The sequence below is a fragment of the Cornus florida genome, unplaced genomic scaffold (genome assembly GCF_030987335.1).
Source record: "Cornus florida cultivar Cherokee Brave unplaced genomic scaffold, ASM3098733v1 CherokeeBrave_3.0.0_Hap2_Chr07, whole genome shotgun sequence".
Lineage (NCBI taxonomy): Eukaryota > Viridiplantae > Streptophyta > Magnoliopsida > Cornales > Cornaceae > Cornus > Cornus florida.
Window position 1 is genome coordinate 1,025,893 of NW_026775577.1, and position 17,588 is coordinate 1,043,480.

A 17,588-nucleotide genomic window follows, 5' to 3' on the forward strand; every position below is an offset into this window, starting at 1 on the left:
TCTTTCTTCATTATCCAAACGTACCATTGAACAAAGTATGAATCCTTGAGATTTCATCAAGCTTCTGTTTGCGAAAATGGAAGATTCTCCATATCTATGCACTACTAATTCATACACGTGGTGTGGACGCACGACACTACTTAGAAAGAATTATGACAATTTATCTTGCAGGGTGGTTATCCGTTCTGTCCCGTTTAAACCAGTTTTAGGGTACTGTATAAGAGATTTGGACGATTTTTTTTTTTTTTGGGGAGAGGGAGGGAACCGTCCTAACCCCGTTTAGATTTAATCTTACTAACCTATTCTCATGTAGTGTATGTGTAAAATAGTAAAAATTAACCATGGTGAAATATTTGTAATTTGAATTTTACGCTAAACTACTATTAATATTGCTTTTTGTGTAGATGATAATATGCTTGCATAATTGTGTTTGAAAAAAATAAATAAATAGAAATAAAAATAAATAAATAAAAATTTGGGAGTAAACGGGGATGGGGTGAGTACCCGTGATGCGCAAAAACATAAACGGTAAGCGCAATGAAGTGACGGGACACGCGTTTAGGCGATTTTAAGTGGAACTAAGGTGAGATAATTTAAACAAACGGGATAAGCACCTTGTTGCAGGCCACCTATATTATTAATAAAGTGACCAGCGGAGGTGGGTTATATATTTGGGGCCATTTCAAGTTTTGGCACTTCTCTGATTGGTGGTTTGTTAATAGTAAAAGTGTGCTACTACAACCACAAATAAAAATGATTGGTGATCGACACATGTTGATTCACCGACAGAAAACGTTCTCACCTCTCCCTACCTTTATCTCTCTAAATTAGCCTTCGTTTTTTTTCTTCTGCACTCCCTTTGGTGGGAGTGGGGAATTGCTAGCTTGTCTCCCACGGTAATAATAAATTCGAATTCGGTGTGTTTAAATAAGTGCATTCCGTGAGTATTTTTTATTTCATTTTTTGTTTTTGTTCCGCTAGATCTGCTCATGTTTATAATGCTTTCCATTTATCTGGACAAATTTGTTATTTTTCTCCAGTTAGATCTCTGATCTAGGACGGTTTGGGTTTTTCCCACCTAAATTTGATCTTTTTTTCCTTAATTGGATTTTGTGCGGGGTTTTGTGTGTCGAAACGGCCTTGTGGTTGTAATTTTGGAACGGCCTTGTAGTTATAGTTTTGGAGCGGCTGTGCTGATAGCCAGACCTTTCAGTTTGCTGCGTTCTCCCATAGTGATTTCATTTGCAGAGTGTTAGCTCCGTTTCTTCCATAAATCTAGAATATATTCTTAATTTATTTGTTTTACTTCAAGATTTATATGTCTTTTTTAACTTGACTTTATACCTCCGTACTGCCATCTTAATTATAGGACTTTGTGCCTTTGAATGAAAAAAAATAATAATAATAAAAAATAAAAATAAAAAAAACCCACAAATAGGGAATATATCCGGGTCATCGCAAATTTGCAATTCAATCACACCACTTTCTATCACCATAAAGCAAAACCAATATATCTGGGGTGTGTGTGTGAGAGAGAGAGTATGCGGTAGGTCGTTTCTTTGGTTATCACTATTCATATAAGCTGTTTCCTGGAAATTGTGAGTTTGTGACCAACCATGTGAAGATTTGGTAGCTTATAAATTATACTAATAAATACGCTAGTTCCTGATAAGTTCGCACGACTGAAGGAAACAAAATTCCATTTATAGTTATAACATATATATATAAACATATTGTTTCATCACTTTTGTTTAATAGATTAGGTGGACTATAAATTGTAGCAAAATGAGGATCATTTGTAAAGTAAATTCTTTATATAATTTGGATCTAAGTGATATAATTCTTCTCAATAAGTGTCGCTTTATTACGTTCGGAACGTTCTCGCTCTAACTCTCGAATTCGCTTTCACTCTCGCTTTATGTGACTTAAATTTGTATTAAACATTTATATTCTTTGTAACTAAAAAATTTTTTGCTTTTCATTTTCCATTTTTCCCCTTGCCGGAAACCCAAAAAAAAATAATATTTAATAATTTGAAGCAATTTAAAATAAAAGCGTTTTTAATAGTAGTAACAAATTCATGCCTTTTTTAGTTATGATTGAGCCAATTGGACATCTAAAAATCCGAATCCCCTTGTGTGAAGGGGATTCTGTGCCTAGGTTCTGCTGGAATATTACTAGTGCGAACACATGCAAATACATGAAAAAATTATTATTCTGTGTAACATAATTGTTGTATGATTGATGTAAATTATTATATGAGTAGGAAATGCGACCAAGCATGAAATGACATAGGAGCGGATCCATTGAGAAGGAATCTAAATCAAAACCCATAGACGCATGTTCTTCTTATTATTGAACTCCTACCCCACAGACGTCTAAATATCTAGTCTACCATATCCACCATTCACATTCACACCAATTGGGACATGTTCACAATGCACTCCCTAGAGCTTCTTTTGCTTTTGCTGTGCTTACTTCTTTACCTACTGTATCTAATTCTATGCGAGTTCCGGCTATCTCGTAAGTTTTCCGGCCACGGCCCACCAACATACCCCATCATCGGATGCCTAGTCTCCTTCTGCAAGAATCGCCACCGTCTGCTGGACTGGTACACCGATCTCCTCTCCGAATCAGCAACCCAGACAATCATGATACGCCGGTTGGGAGCTGGTCGGGTCATCGTCACAGCCAACCCCGAAAACGTCGAATACATGCTCACCACAAACTTCAACAACTTCCCCAAAGGGAAGGCCTTCACGGAAGTTCTCGGTGACTATCTCGGCTGCGGCATCTTCAATGTGGACGGAGAGCTTTGGCACACCCAGCGCAAGTTAGTCAGCCAAGATTTCAGTGCTACGTCTTTACGTGAATATGTGGTGAATACATTGCAAGAAGAGGTGCAAAACAAGCTGTTGCCGGTGCTAGGATCGTTGGCGGCGGAGACGGACAAGGTGGTGGACTTGCAAGAGCTGCTGCGGAGACTAACATTCGATATTGTTTGTAAAGTCTCGTTAGGGATTGATCCTTGTTGCCTAGATCCATTTCTATCAGTTTCATCACTCGCCAGAGCTTTCGACGTGGCCTCGGATATATCTGCCAAGCGAGCAGCAGCTCCTGTTTACGCGACGTGGAAGGTAAAGAGAATGCTCGGAGTTGGATCGGAGAGAAGACTTAAAGAAGCCATTGAAGAAATTCATGCATTTGTGATGAAGATAATTTTCGAGAAGAAAAAGAAGATCAATGCAGGAGGAGGGAGTACTCTCTGTGAAGAAGATCTTCTGTCCCGGATGATATTAGCCGGCCACGATGAGGAGGTGATAAGAGACATGACGATAAGCTTCGTCATGGCGGGAAGGGACACTACCTCGGCGGCAATGACTTGGCTCTTCTGGTTGCTTTCGCGTAACCCTAATGTAGAACAAGAGGTGATTGAAGAGCTAGGGTTTGTGAAGGATGAGAGTTTATCAAATTATGAAGAACTGAAGAGCATGACATTGTTGAAAGCGTGCCTTTGCGAATCCATGAGGCTCTACCCACCGGTTGCATGGGACTCGAAGCACGCCGACACAGACGACTTGTTGCCTGACGGTACACCAGTCCGAGCCGGAGATAGGGTGACTTACTTCCCTTACGGAATGGGGAGAATGAAGGAGCTGTGGGGTGATGACCGGTTCGAGTTTAAACCGGAAAGATGGATTCTCAAACCGGACAGAGAGGGAAGGAGAGCATTAAAAAAGGTATGTCCATACAATTTTCCCATTTTTCAAGCCGGTCCAAGAGTATGCCTTGGAAAAGAACTGGCTTTCACTCAAATGACATACGTTGTAGCTTCAATACTTAATCGGTTCAAGATTAGACCGGCCGGTTCGCATCAGCCAGTGTTTGTGCCACTCTTGACTGCTCACATGGCCGGTGGTTTCCAGGTTTTTGTCCACAAGAGACAAACCTGTGGAAGGTAGCTAGCTAGCCAGACAAATGCATAAAATTATTGCGAGTCAACCCTTCTGAACCATTTCTGTTGGACGGTGCATATGTTTCCATTATTCCATATTTTAATTGGGATTATTAAAGTTGTTCTAAGTTTTTTATTTTTATTTTTGAAAGATAAAATTGTCCAAAGTTCTTTGCCCAAAAGAGATCTAAGACTTGAATGGTTTGAGACTGACACAAGTAATTACCTCAGTTATGGTCTTGTATTCCAGCTCACGTGCTTGGACACCTGTTAGTTTTTTTTTAATCACGTGCTTGATCAGCTACATAAATTTTATTTTTCTATTTTTTTATAGAATTTATGTTCAATAATGATAGTGGCAAAATTTCCTTTAGCCGAAGTGAATTGACATAAGGTTAAGAAAAATAAGGAAATTTTTTTATTTTTCTCCCGTTTATGTTTCATAGATCGTGGGGGATTTTTAGTCCTTATCGGCCTTTTTTAGTATTTTTTTTATATCATCGCAATTAGGAATAGAGAATCTATTATCAAAAAACGGCCTAACTGTTGGAATAATGGTATACATTGTTATTTGATACATTGGGGTCAGTAACATCAATAAATTGGGTGAAGGTGCAGGAAGAGGGAATTTGAACCCTCGGTAAACAAAAGTCTACATAGCAGTTATAACGTTACACCTTGAACCACTCGGTTATCTCTCCTCCGTAATAATTATGACCTAGGAATGAATAGTGAGGGCGGTCAAACTACTTAACATAATTATGCTCTTTTATTCCAACTTAAAACTTTATGTAAAAAATACAGATGAAGTTAAAAAGAGGATGGAATTAAATCACAAAAATTGATTACTCTTCTACTAAAACTTGCATTTGAATGTTTATCAACAAAGGTTTGTAAACTAACATGTAATATCAATTATTATTATTATTCAATTATTTGCCAAAGCTTTCTAAGCAGGGGTCTATTTTTATGGTCAACTATACCCTCTCACATGCAATCTACATGTGCACTTAGAGTTCTTGAACTTAGATTACACGTGCGTGTGTTTATGACAATAATTTCACATGTAACCTTCCGATAAATAAGGACGAATTTATATACATTTATTTCGATAAGTACTAAATAAGAAGGAATATGTTCTCCAATAGAGACCCATGATCGGCAAGAATAATTCACATTCGTTTAGTTTTATAGAAAACTAAGACTGCAAGACCTGAAAAAGATAATCAATGTCTAAGTCTTCTAAAACCAACTAATAAAAAATTAACACATTCATCATTAAATATTCTCTTCCGAAATTAAACAGAATTGAATGACCTCATTAAAAAATGCACATCACCACGTGAAACACCCAGACCAAACAAATGGTAGTCATCTTTAATATTGCCGCATCTTTCAGATTATTATCCTAAACTTTCTTGGCAACTTGACACGACACTAATGCATTTAGAATAAATGAACGATGTAAAAGTAACATTTCAGTTTCACGTAGTCAAACAAATGAAAAAAAAAAATTTGATTATATACTTATGCTCTGCTGGATTGCATCAAATTCCATGCAATCGAGCATAGCATAAGTATATTCAATTAAAGACAACTCAGTCAGTGTCAAATTAAATCAGGCTGTCAAGCATGAAAATACTAGCTCATTTTGGTGTATTTAAAGCCAAAGGTTTATATGTGAAAGGAACATCAAGTTTAAAGTCTCGGGTTCAGTACTTGCAGAGGAATGGAGCTCGATTGCGGTTCGTCCAAGGCCACCCCCTCGTCTGCCTGACTAAATGATTGGGGTGATCTTCACAGCAAGTATCACTCCCAAATCTCACCGATGGACTGTAGTGATTGCCAAAGCTAACTGCAAAATGCAGTTCCAAAGGCTGTTTTTGTTTGCTCCAAGATGGTGTTTGGTGTAGAAGTAGTCAAGAATTTGTTCATTGGGTTGGGCTGTAGTTTGGGCTCTTGTGATGGGTGTTTCTTCTATTGGCTGCCTGGTTGTTGGGCTGCTGGGCCTATGGCCTTGTAAATCTTTATAAATATATATAATTTGCTTAAATTTTCGAAAAAAAAAAAAAAAACAATACCACATGCCATTCAAAAAAACAAAACAGAACAAAGAAAACCACAACATTCAACTTTTCCCATCTTGTATTCTATGTGGCAAGCGAATTTGTAATTGAGTACATACAAGTCTAATTTGTGGGCTTTTAAACCAAAGAAAAGATAACTGCACTTCTTATTCCTGAAAGTTTATGCACAAGGAAGAAGTTTACAGCTTTGGGAACACACTAACAACATGATTCTAACATCGATCAGCAAGTCAATGTTTATTGATTGATCTTCCAAACGATTACAACTTGCGATAATTTGTCATCTATTTTCGTTCTTCACTAACCAAACAGACCTCTAGAGCGACAAGCTTCCAAATTTTTGGTTCCACTCCTCATATGCACCGATTTCATCCAAAGATACAGAGGGACTCACCTCTAGAAACGCACTCTCAAAGTCCTGCATAAAAAATTCAAGGAATCATAAATCATAAAAATAAACTAACAACTTGAATTGTCTTCATACCATACTAAACTTCATTGCATGTGGCTCTAGGTGTTCTTTTTCACATGTGTGCTTGGTATTACCTCTAGATTTACTGGCCTCATATCCTCCTGTTTCAGCTTTGTAATTTCTATGCCCTGTTTCAAGGCCTCTCTTAGTGGACCCATGGATGCATCCTTCACTAAATTTTTCATATCTGATCCTGAATACCCTGGAACAAATGGGGAAAAGATTTGAAAAAATTTAAAAAGATTGCCTAAAAGCAGCCAATGAAGTCTTGGTTAGAAAAAAAAATGGTTTCGCTATGAACTGTATAAAGCAGATACCTTCAGTTAACTCGCATATCTTATCAATATCCTCCTTTGAAAGCTTAAATAACACATCCTTCTCTAAGAGATTGTGGATGATCCAGGCCCTCGCATCTTCAGCTCCAAATACAAATGGTTAACTATAGTGTACACATACATTCTTATTTGATAAAAGGCACAGCATCTAGGTGGGTTTAAATTGTACCTGAAGAAGGGAGGGGAATGTATAGTCGCTTAGTCAGTCGCCTTCGTGCTGCCTCGTCAAGGTCCTGGGGTCTATTTGTTGCTCCTGGTTCATGAGCCAATGTGTTATACGAGTGTAAAATCTGCTGTATTTATTCTTTGAAGTCTCATCATTTAGGATATCATCCACTACATGGTTTGTAAAAATTCAGTAGTCACCTATAAGCAGAATTTGCTCACTCCCACTATCAAAGCCTTCCATTTCAGTAAGAAATTGGGTCTTGAATCGTCTATATGCGTCATGTTCACCTGATTTGCGCTGCAACCATACAGAAGTTCTCAGAAAAGTGAACAATAGTCTTAAAGAAAACCAGATGTAGTCTAATAGACCACACAAATGGTCCTCCGGATGTATATTGTAATGTATTATGTCAGTATAAACCGCGCATGGTAAATTTAACCTCGAAGTTGGTGACAAGATCAATATATGCTGTGATCGAACTTTTTTTGAATTTTTATACATAGAAGCAAATACAGGTGAATTTTTTATAGCAAATAGTAACCAGTCAATGTGAATTATGTGCTTGATAAATATGGAACTCAGCACAACATAGGTAGGGGCTAGGCCATGCCTCATAACTTGATGTTTCGTTGTTAGTTCAAAGGTCAGAATCTAACATACCTTAGACAAAAGCGAATCTATTTCATCAACGAAGATGACAGCCGGCTGACGACAACAGGCAACTCCAAAAAGTGCTCTCACTAGCTTTTCACTCTCACCGAACTACAATCACCAATTAACATTTAATTACCTGAATATATATATATATATATTCTACCAAGATGCAAGTACAACAGGCAAACTTTGTCTACATTCCCATATACAATATTAGACTTATATTTCTGGTACAAGAGGGAGGTGGACCATAATGAGAAGAAATGTTTCCAATAAAATCGAATAAAACATGGCACACCTATTCACAGGAATAAAATGTAGTGACAACTATTAGTATTCTATGAGATTGTGCAAGACAGGAGAGAATGGGAACATTCACAATTTGACAATTATTTGGTCCCAGAATTTGTAATTTCGGGATCATTGAGAATGATGCCATGATAATTTCAATTAATTTTTCCAAAAAAGAAAATAAAAAAATTTAGCCACAGAGACAAAACTAAGATAGCAGAAATGACAAATACCCATTTGCTGGCTAACGAACTGGAAGATATGTAGAAAAAGGTTGCTTTAGCCTCTCCGGCTATGGCTTTCCCTATCATTGTTTTACCCGTTCCCTGAGACATGAGAAAAAAATGAATGAACAACAAAATGGTAAGTAATCCTTTTTATCTCTCATTTGTAGGGGCAACATATACTTACTGGGGGACCAAACAGAAGAAGACCTTTTCCCGGAGAACGGCAACCTTTAAAAATGTCAGGACGTAATAAAGGCCATATAACCATCTCCGTCACACTTTTTTTAGCATGCTCCAAACCAGCTAGAGAGTGGACAGGCAAAAAACATATGATTAAAACAAAATGTCCAAATATATAAACTTACTACGAGAATCTGAAAATGGGAAAAGTCTGCAGCATCTTATGTTACCAATATCATCCCAGCGAACGTTGGGATCCCGCTCCATTATCTCATTAGTGACTTGTTCAATATGATGAGGTTCTAAATTCCGTAATTTCTCAGGAATCTCGCCCTTAGGACCACATAACGTTTCCAAACTAAAACAAAAAAATAGTGAATGTATTAGAATAAGCTTGCATAACACTCGCGGTTAACCATCATTACCCAGAGAGAGAGATTCTTAAATGGTTGGAGCCACTTTCAGATACCAATTATTAGAGAAATCACAAAGCTTATGAGAAAAAAGAACTCTTGAGGGAAAACAACGATGCATTTAAACTAAATTTCTAATACAATGAAAACAAGTTTATATAAACTAACCATCTCTTTGTTGAGTCATCTAATGTATTGTAATCCGTCCCTCCAACAAAAGAAGTCTTATTATCACGGATGCCAGGTTGTTGGACCCCTTTTGATCTTAAACCATATCCTCTGTTCCTTGCAACCCTTTCCTATAACATGGAAGAGATATGCTAATCAACATTGCTAAGAATATAGAAATGTAATTTTCTTAAAAACTTCAAATAAAAGGTTGTTATAGTTAATATAAAAAATATTCCCAGGTATGGGGTACTTAACTTATGATGAAGAGTATATACAAGCATTATTCTATCACAATGGGGGAAGGAGGGGAACGTACTTTGTAATTTGTTTTTTTTGTGTGTGTGTGTTGTTAAATACTCGAAGCCATCTTCCAGAAACATTAAAAAGAAAAAAAGAAAATCACCTGCATGTCACTGTCTAATTTCACTATTCTTGATTTGAGGTGAGGGGAAACATGTTCACAAAAACTTTACAAACTTATTTCAAATCCAAATTATAAAACAAATCTAGTGAAGGTTCATGACAGCGTTCTTTCGTAATATCAAGTTAGAAAACTGAAGATTATCTAGGCATCTAACTATTTCTGCGAGCAAAATACTTTTTCCAAAGTTCTTTTGATTAGTCATGATAATTAGATCATACTGGAAATTTTATTAATGGTAATCAATCTCCACACAACATAATCCAATAACAGTGGAAGATTAGTATCCCTTGGGCATACTTCACTAAGGATGCTTTAGATTGTATGAAGAACATGTATAACTTTGTTATTTTGAGTAAAAGAACGCTTACATGAACAGAAAACATTCCTGTGTTTGATGATTGTAGCGTACTAAAAAAAAAACAGAGGAAATGGTTTTGAGAAGTAGATAATATACCAATTTTGCTCGGGCAGTTGCAGAGCCATTCCCATCAACTTTTGAGGTCTTGTCCTTCCTGTTCGGTTGGTTTTCCTGAAGCCAAATGGTGCTCTTCATCAGTTCTATAATTTTGATAAACGACTAAGTATTCGGATGATCATGGAATCTAAAATTACAAAAAAAAATGTCCACTCTTAAAAGGCTTCAAAGAATTAGTCCACTCACACTTCTCACATTCTTTTAAAGAGAATGTACTGAAGGTTAAGCTTATTACAACCAGACTAACGAGGACGTTAGAGAAATGATAATAAGAGAATGTTGCACTTTGAAAAATATAATCAAGGATGTGAAGGAGAAAATTTCAATTTTTAGCACATCATACCAATGTTGTTCTTTTAGATTTTTGTGAGTCCTTTGACTGCTTAATCTCGTCAATGTCAATATATCCTGTATCTTTGTCTGCTTGCGCAAATGCTTGGCTGAAATATCCATATATATAAATACATATAAAAAAAACTGTAAAAAATAAGGTATTACAAAGAAATAAAGCAGCAAATGAATACATAAACATATGCAAAAGAATGGTTTTTTTTTTTTTTCCTTCTTTTGGTAAGTAGGATGAAGAGCAACAAAAACCTAAAAATATATATTAAAAAAATAAATAAAATCTAATAGTATAAGGAAACCTATCAGCATAAGAAAACTATAAAAGTAACCGCCTAGCATTAATGATTAAACTTTCTCTAAAAACTAAGAAAAAAACAAAACAAGACACCTATTGACTAAAAAAAAATACCAACTATTGGGGGAAAAGTTGATAAAACAGAATTTCATACCATTTACTTGATCTTACTAATTCAAGTTGCTTGAGGTTTTTTGCCCGTTTATCTTCCCTTTCCTTCGTCTCCCTCCGATAATCTTCCTCATACTCACTTTTAATTCCCTTAGCTAAGTCTTCGTCACTTTTAATTCCCTTAACTTCTATGTCTTCGTCGCGCAACCTTTTATTATTAGGGTTTTGATTTGGACCCAACATGATCGCAGCTTGAATATCTGCCAGTGCTTGCTTTGTTTCACGTTGGAAATTAGCTTGAATATCTTGCAGTGCTTGCTTTGTTTCACGTTGGAAGTTATCAAATTTCACCTTTGAAAGAGCTTCTCCATGTCGATCTTTCCCGCCAGTGGGGTTGCCGCCGCCACCTTCGTCCGCCATCAATTCAACCGTGCTGATACAACTGACCGAGCTGAAGCTATGAACGCAACTTTGAATCCGAGAAAAATTGAAGCAGAAGCAATTTGATATATAATTGATAATTAAATAAAGATATATACTCTAACTTGCCATCCATGCATATTTATAATAGAGAAATCTAACACAAAAAGAAAACTAACAAATAAGGAAACCTAATAACATAAGGAATACTAATAGGTGAAGAAGCGTCAAATCTAGGTTTTAAGAAGTAAAACAAGGAATATAAAAGCATTTGAATCCATATTGAAAATAATAATAATAAATAAGTGAAAAATATACTTCGGTTCCATAAAATAAATTCTCACATCAATTAAAGTAATGCATGCAAAAATATGCTATAATCGATAAGTGTGTGTGAGTGTGTATTTAATATGATATGATGCCAAATGAGTAGGTTAGAATATGAATCAAAAAAATACCATAGTTGAAACAAATGGACGTCGACAGCAGGGTTCGAACCTGCGCGGGCGTAACCCAACAGATTTCAAGTCTGTCTCCTTAACCACTCGGACATATCGACACCGTGTTCTTCCGCTTTATAGAAGCCAATGTTAACTAAATGTGGGTTGGCTAAAAAGGATGCATTAAACAAATTCTAATTGTTAGCAAGAGAACCTGTTCCTGTATCATTTCTCCTTTCAGTTGTGGGTGTCCGTCTTTCTGACTAATAAAAATAAAAATAGCATTGGTTTTACATACTATAAAGTATTCAACCATGGCCACTTCACTTATTTTAATGGGTCTGGAAAGTCCCACCATATAGTTGCATCAATAACTCTGTCTTTGAAGAGAGAGAGAGAAAAAATAAAAAATAATAGCCTGAGACTGAATTTTTTTATTTATTTTTTTTATTTTGACACCAAACAAAAAATCATATCATTTAAGAGGAGGAAGGATACATTCGGAGCTGAGAGCGCCTAAAAGCCAATTGAGCTAGACTCTCCACTCGAAATCAAAACATTCAGTTACAAGAGCCTTTTTGCTCAACAAGTGAGCTACAACATTACCTTGGCGAGACACCCAAGCCAAGAAAGAACCATTGCACAAGTTAAGGAGAGAGCATACATCGATAAATAAAACATACATTGCCTCAGCATTGGCTTGGAGGTGCATAACAGGCTGATAATCCCCTTCCACTATGACATTGTGGTATCCCGAAAGTCGGAGAAGAGACATGCATTCCCTAAAAATTAATCCTTCTGCAATAGATGGGCTCCTAACATTTGAGAGGAAGAATGAGGAAACTTTAATAGGTTGCCCAAAGTGGTCACGCAAAATCAACCCCCCATCACATGATTTCCTTGATGAATTGAAAGCTGCGTCGAATTTCAATTTGAGGGATCCCTCTTCTGGAGCACACCATCACGGTGGGGGAGAAATAACAGGAGGAAGAGGGAACGAAAACAACTGAGATTGCCTAGAAATCTCCTGAAACTCATGAAAATCTTGTAGAGCTTTGTGGGCTACCTCAAAAGGAGTCCATTTTTTTTTGTTTGAAAACGAGATCGTTTCGGCTCTTCCATATAGGCCCAACAAATAAACGCAGCAAGATTAAGCAGCCTTTGGATACTTGGACTTAGACCAAGATTCAAACATCTCAAACTGCCTTTTAGGCCAAAAGGATGGAGTTGTGCCACGAAAATCCATCCGCAAAGGACTATGAATCCACACCATACTGGCATAGGGACATGAACAAATGAGGTGGTCAATGGACTCCACAAATGACTCACAAAATGGGTAGGAGGACACCTTAGTTACCCCCCGGACTGACAGGAGTAAGTTCACTGGCAAACGATCATGAAGACTCGGAACATGTAATGACTATACCTTGCCCCACATGCTACACCTAACTACATCAAAGCTGCTACCTTCAGCCGTTGCCGAACATGGCTTCCAATCCAGAACAGAGAGAGCCACCTTATGTGCGCTTTTAACAGAAAATGAACCATCAGAATATGCCCCCCAAACTTCATGATCAACATCTCCCATCGAACTAATTGGAATTTGCAAAATTAAATCAGGATCTCTCTTGGTAAACCACTGATGCACCAACCTTGTGTTCATGTATAAGTGGACTGGAGAATTAAATCTGCAACCGACGAAAACGGAGCACCCATGGGAATTGAAGTTACTGAAAACTGTAATGGGCTAGGTAGCCAATTATCGAACCAACAATTGATCTTCGATCCATCCTTACACGAATTGAAATTCTACAAAAGCATTTTGCATTCAATTAATGCATATTATGCAAAAATGATATACTTAATTTTTTAAATGATTATTTGAATTCAAAATTTGCAAATTATTCCAGAGTTCAAAATGATTAACTGAAAAGTTATTCGTTAAAAAATAAAATAAAATAAAATAAAATAAAACTATTATATGACCACATGCTTTGGTCTAAGAGGTTTAAGTTAAACACTCTCTCAACGTTTAACCACTGTTTTGTCATATAATTAAAAGTTAATTTACGCACAAAAGCTATGGTCGATCTATGTCAGTTTTACTACATTCCCGTCTTCAGGTTCTTGTTTAGTTTATACTAGGTAAAAACAATTCACAAACAGATCATAGAATATAGGGTCAAGTGCAAAAAACACCCCTCAAGTATGCATATAGTGCATATCACATCCTCCCGTGCAAAAAACATCCTTCAAGTTTTAATTTGGTGCAATTAGGTCTCCCTCACACATTTAAAACTTAAATTGACCAAAATACCCGTACTAAAGCATTTTATTAAATATATAAAAATAATTTTTTTATAAAAAGACCAAAAAGGACACACTAAAGCAGTGACGTCGTTTTGCAAGCAGCACACCCATTTTCATTAAAACATTAAATCATTCCATTTTCCATTCATTTGCATCATCATGGCCTTGCGTTCTTGAGAGAGAGACCACAAGCCCTAGCGAATGGGACGAATAAAGGCGTCATCAATGTCGGTGTGAGAATGGGAGTCGAGGAAGCCGACGAGACAGAGGGCGAGGATTTGGGCGGAGTTGAAATATCCTATTCGGAAAGCAATATCGGCTCCGAACAGGTGCAATTGAAGGCACTTGAGGTTCGTATCGACTTCTTTTCTCCAACATACCTCCGTATCTTCTTCCATCTTCTCCGATTCCGGTGTAGTCTTGGAGATGATGAAGCTCGTTGTGTGTCTTCTTTTGCCGCCATTTTTTTTTGCTTGTTAATATGAATGGAGTAATTAAACACACTTTGTTCTATTTCTCGTGTTAATCCCCATTGTTTGCCAATTTAGAAGACCACCAATTCATATCCTATGAAGCACTACCTCGGACAAGTGTTAAATACGGTTAAAAGTATCGTAAATAGTAAATATATTTTTTTTCTAACAGGAGAATAATATATTTTGGACACTTTTAAAATGGTTATTTTATATTTATTTAAAAAAAAAATTTGAAATTCAATACAATCTAAAATATATTATGTGTTAATTAAAAAATAATATAAAATTTAAGAAAACAAAAATTCCAAATTAGTGATTTATTTATAATTATATGGATAAAATGGCAAAAAAATATACTTATATATAAATATATATTTATTATATTTTTTGATCTATTTTTTTGAAATTTTTTGTATTGCCATGTTCGTATCATATTGTACCTGTATATCATATTTGTATTCATATTTGTATCCGTACTTCATAGTTCATATCTCTATTATGGTTAGTTAGGGAGTAATCATGAGGTAAAATTTTTTGATCTATTTTTTTGAAATCTTTTATATTGCCATGTTCGTATTGTATTGTACCTGTTATTGTATTTGTATTCATATCTGTATCCATAATTCATAATTCATATCTCTATTGTGATTTTGCAAATTTTCATTTGTGAATTGTGTAAAATTTGTTTTCAAATTACTTTATTAGAAAAGGTAAATTCATATAAACTTTTTCTTTTTCTTTTTTTTTTTTTTTTGATAAATTGAAGGAAAATATAAGTAGAGTTAATGAGAAAAGAAAAATTAAAAAATGACCTGTGTTGACTGAAAAGAAAATATGGCGGAAAAAAAATGCACTGGTATCTCAAAACTTACACAGGTGGTCTAATGGATGATTGTTACAAGGGGGATTTGTCCCACACCGGATTTGGTAGGTATAAATAGGAAGTTGGGTGTTAGTCCTACCTAATAGTTTAAAATTTTGGGTTAGATTCGCGAAGCACCAAACCCATTACAGTTGGTATCAAAGCAAAACTCAGTTTTTGATCCGGTGTCACACCAAGCGCCCAGCCCGAAGGTGTCCGAGTGTGTCACCCCGAATAAGCAAGGTGGCCCGACCACAAAAAGTGCATTACGAGTTGAAGTGGGGAAGAACGTTACAAGGGGGACTTGTCCCACGTCGGATTCTGATGGTAAATGTAATAGGTATAAATGGGTTAGGTGTTAGACCCACCTAATAGCTTAAGGGTCCGTTTGGCATACATTTTGTTTTTAGCGTTTTGTTTTTGGCTAAAACAGAAACAATGTTTTTGTTGTAAGAGTGTTTTGGAAAAAATTCTAAAACACGTTTGGGGACTATATTTTGCTTTGGAAATGGGGGAAACAAAAACATGCAAAACATGTTTGGTCTCATAAATATATATATATATATATATATATATATATTAATTTTTGCAATAAATTATTAGGTAATAGCAGGCGATGGAAGCTTGAGAACGGCGAACCCGAACTGGAACAGCAGGTGATGGAAACTGAAAGATATGGGTTTTGATTTTTTGAACAATCTGAAATGATATGCCCATATGGGTTTTGATATAGGTAATAGGTTTTGATTATATAGGTAATAGGTTTTGATTCTTGCAAACAGATATGGGTTTTGAACTTATGATATATATGGGTTTTGAACTTCTGATTCTTGTAGATTTTGTAGTTTGCAATTGCAGAGAAAGAGAGAGGAGAGGAGACAGAGAGGGTAAGTTCAAATTTGAGAACGAGATAGAGAGAGGAGACAGAGAGGGCAAGTTCAGATTTGAGAACGAGAATAGAGATGGAGGTATAAGTGATAATAGGTGCAGACAGATAGATAAACTGAAATAAATGGGTTTTGAACTTCTGATTCTTGTAGATTTTGTAGCTTGCACTTGCAGAGACAGAGAGGGGGTAAGATCAGAGTAGAGAACGAGAATAGAGATGGAGGCGATTGGAAATGATTTGTGATCGCCCAAAATCGCCAAGAACAACTGCGCCAAACAAAACCCTAAAAAATGACATTTTGCCTTTTATACGTGTTATACTTGCTACAGTTTAATGAAAGAATTGTTTCCTCCGCTACAGTAATTTGTAGACCAAATAGTGCCGAAATATGAAAAAACACCAAAATGGTGTTTCATATTTTGGGCCTATTTGTGAAATTGTTTTGGAACTATTTAAAACACAACAAGCCCAGCCAAACATATTTTGGGCTTCAAAAGGACTACTGTAGCAGGCCAAAAACAAAACAAAACATATGCCAAACAGGCCCTAAGCTTTTAAGTCGGATCGCAAAGCATCCAACCCGTTACAGTTGGTATCAGAGTCAGACTCAGTTCTTGATTCGGTGTCACGCCAAGCACCCGAGTAAGCATAGTGACCTGACCGCAATGAGGACATTACGTGTTCGGGTGGGAGAATATGTTACAAGAGAAACTTGTCCCACTAACATCTCCTAAGGTTTTGGTAAATGTTACTCGAGTGGAGCATTTGAGATTTATTACAATGAACTCCCGTCAGCCCTTTTGCTTGTCAGAATTGTTAATCAAAATTTTTAAAATGGCAAAAATGCCCTTCCCTTGTATAAAAGAGAAGTAAAAAAAACCGAAAATCACATGGACTGAAATGCCCTTGACAGGGTTATATATCGTTAGAAGATGAAACCATCGCAAATGAAATCCAAATGAAACAAAATTGAAATCCAAATGAAACAAAATTTTCACTCTTTATATAGCCAATCCATTAAACCACTGCAATAGTTTTTTGTTTTTTACATCTTTGAATATAGCAGGTTTGTGAGTATATATATATATATATAATATTGCTATTATATGTGATAAGCGCACAAAATTTGTTATTTTATACTCAATGATAAATGATTAATTAATATTTTTATTAGATAAATATTCTTATAGGTGCTTTTCATGTTTTATAGGGGAGGATTTCCGAATAAGAAGAAAAAAAGACAAAAATAGTAAAAATGTGATATTACAAGATCAACAAAGATCAAACAACCAAATTAAATTGGAAAGCACAAGTTAAAGATATCAAGCAAGATTAAAAAGCATATAATTCGAAATTGGAAAGCAACAAGATTTTATTTTATTTTATTTTATTTTCACTTCTTTAATTAAAATTTTCTCCTTCCATTCTAAATTCTATAAATAGGGATATATGTAGAGGAGGTACGATGCACATTGTTAGTGAGAGAAAATAATAAAAGTTAGAGAATTTCTGTGTTAATTTATTTCTTATAATTTTATTCTTTTATGAAGAGTGTTTTTATTTCTTTATTTTATTTTCTTGTTA

At 35.8% G+C, this 17,588-nt stretch overlaps 2 protein-coding genes and 1 non-coding gene across 3 annotated transcripts; 1 reads left to right on the plus strand and 2 right to left on the minus strand.

The window, feature by feature from the left end:
* Positions 1 to 2,406: 2,406 nt before the first annotated feature.
* LOC132267393 (cytochrome P450 94B3-like) lies at positions 2,407 to 4,091 on the plus strand. The gene has a single exon (XM_059768558.1). It carries the CDS (start codon positions 2,430 to 2,432, stop codon positions 3,960 to 3,962), a length of 1,533 nt encoding a protein of 510 aa, XP_059624541.1. The 5' UTR covers positions 2,407 to 2,429; the 3' UTR covers positions 3,963 to 4,091.
* A 1,788-nt stretch (positions 4,092 to 5,879) lies between these two features.
* LOC132267498 (ATPase family AAA domain-containing protein FIGL1-like) lies at positions 5,880 to 14,175 on the minus strand. Its single transcript, XM_059768657.1, has 15 exons — positions 13,977 to 14,175; positions 12,151 to 12,415; positions 10,651 to 11,064; positions 10,197 to 10,293; positions 9,833 to 9,907; positions 8,952 to 9,082; positions 8,601 to 8,728; positions 8,375 to 8,493; positions 8,197 to 8,289; positions 7,679 to 7,780; positions 7,216 to 7,315; positions 7,019 to 7,102; positions 6,832 to 6,927; positions 6,589 to 6,716; positions 5,880 to 6,460 (listed from the first exon to the last, which is right to left on the minus strand). The coding sequence occupies exons 1-15, from the start codon at positions 14,173 to 14,175 to the stop codon at positions 6,359 to 6,361; spliced, it is 2,133 nt and encodes a 710-aa protein (XP_059624640.1). The 3' UTR covers positions 5,880 to 6,358.
* TRNAS-UGA (transfer RNA serine (anticodon UGA)) lies at positions 11,505 to 11,586 on the minus strand. Its single transcript has one exon. It is a non-coding gene; the product is annotated as a tRNA-Ser (tRNA).
* Positions 14,176 to 17,588: the final 3,413 nt, after the last annotated feature.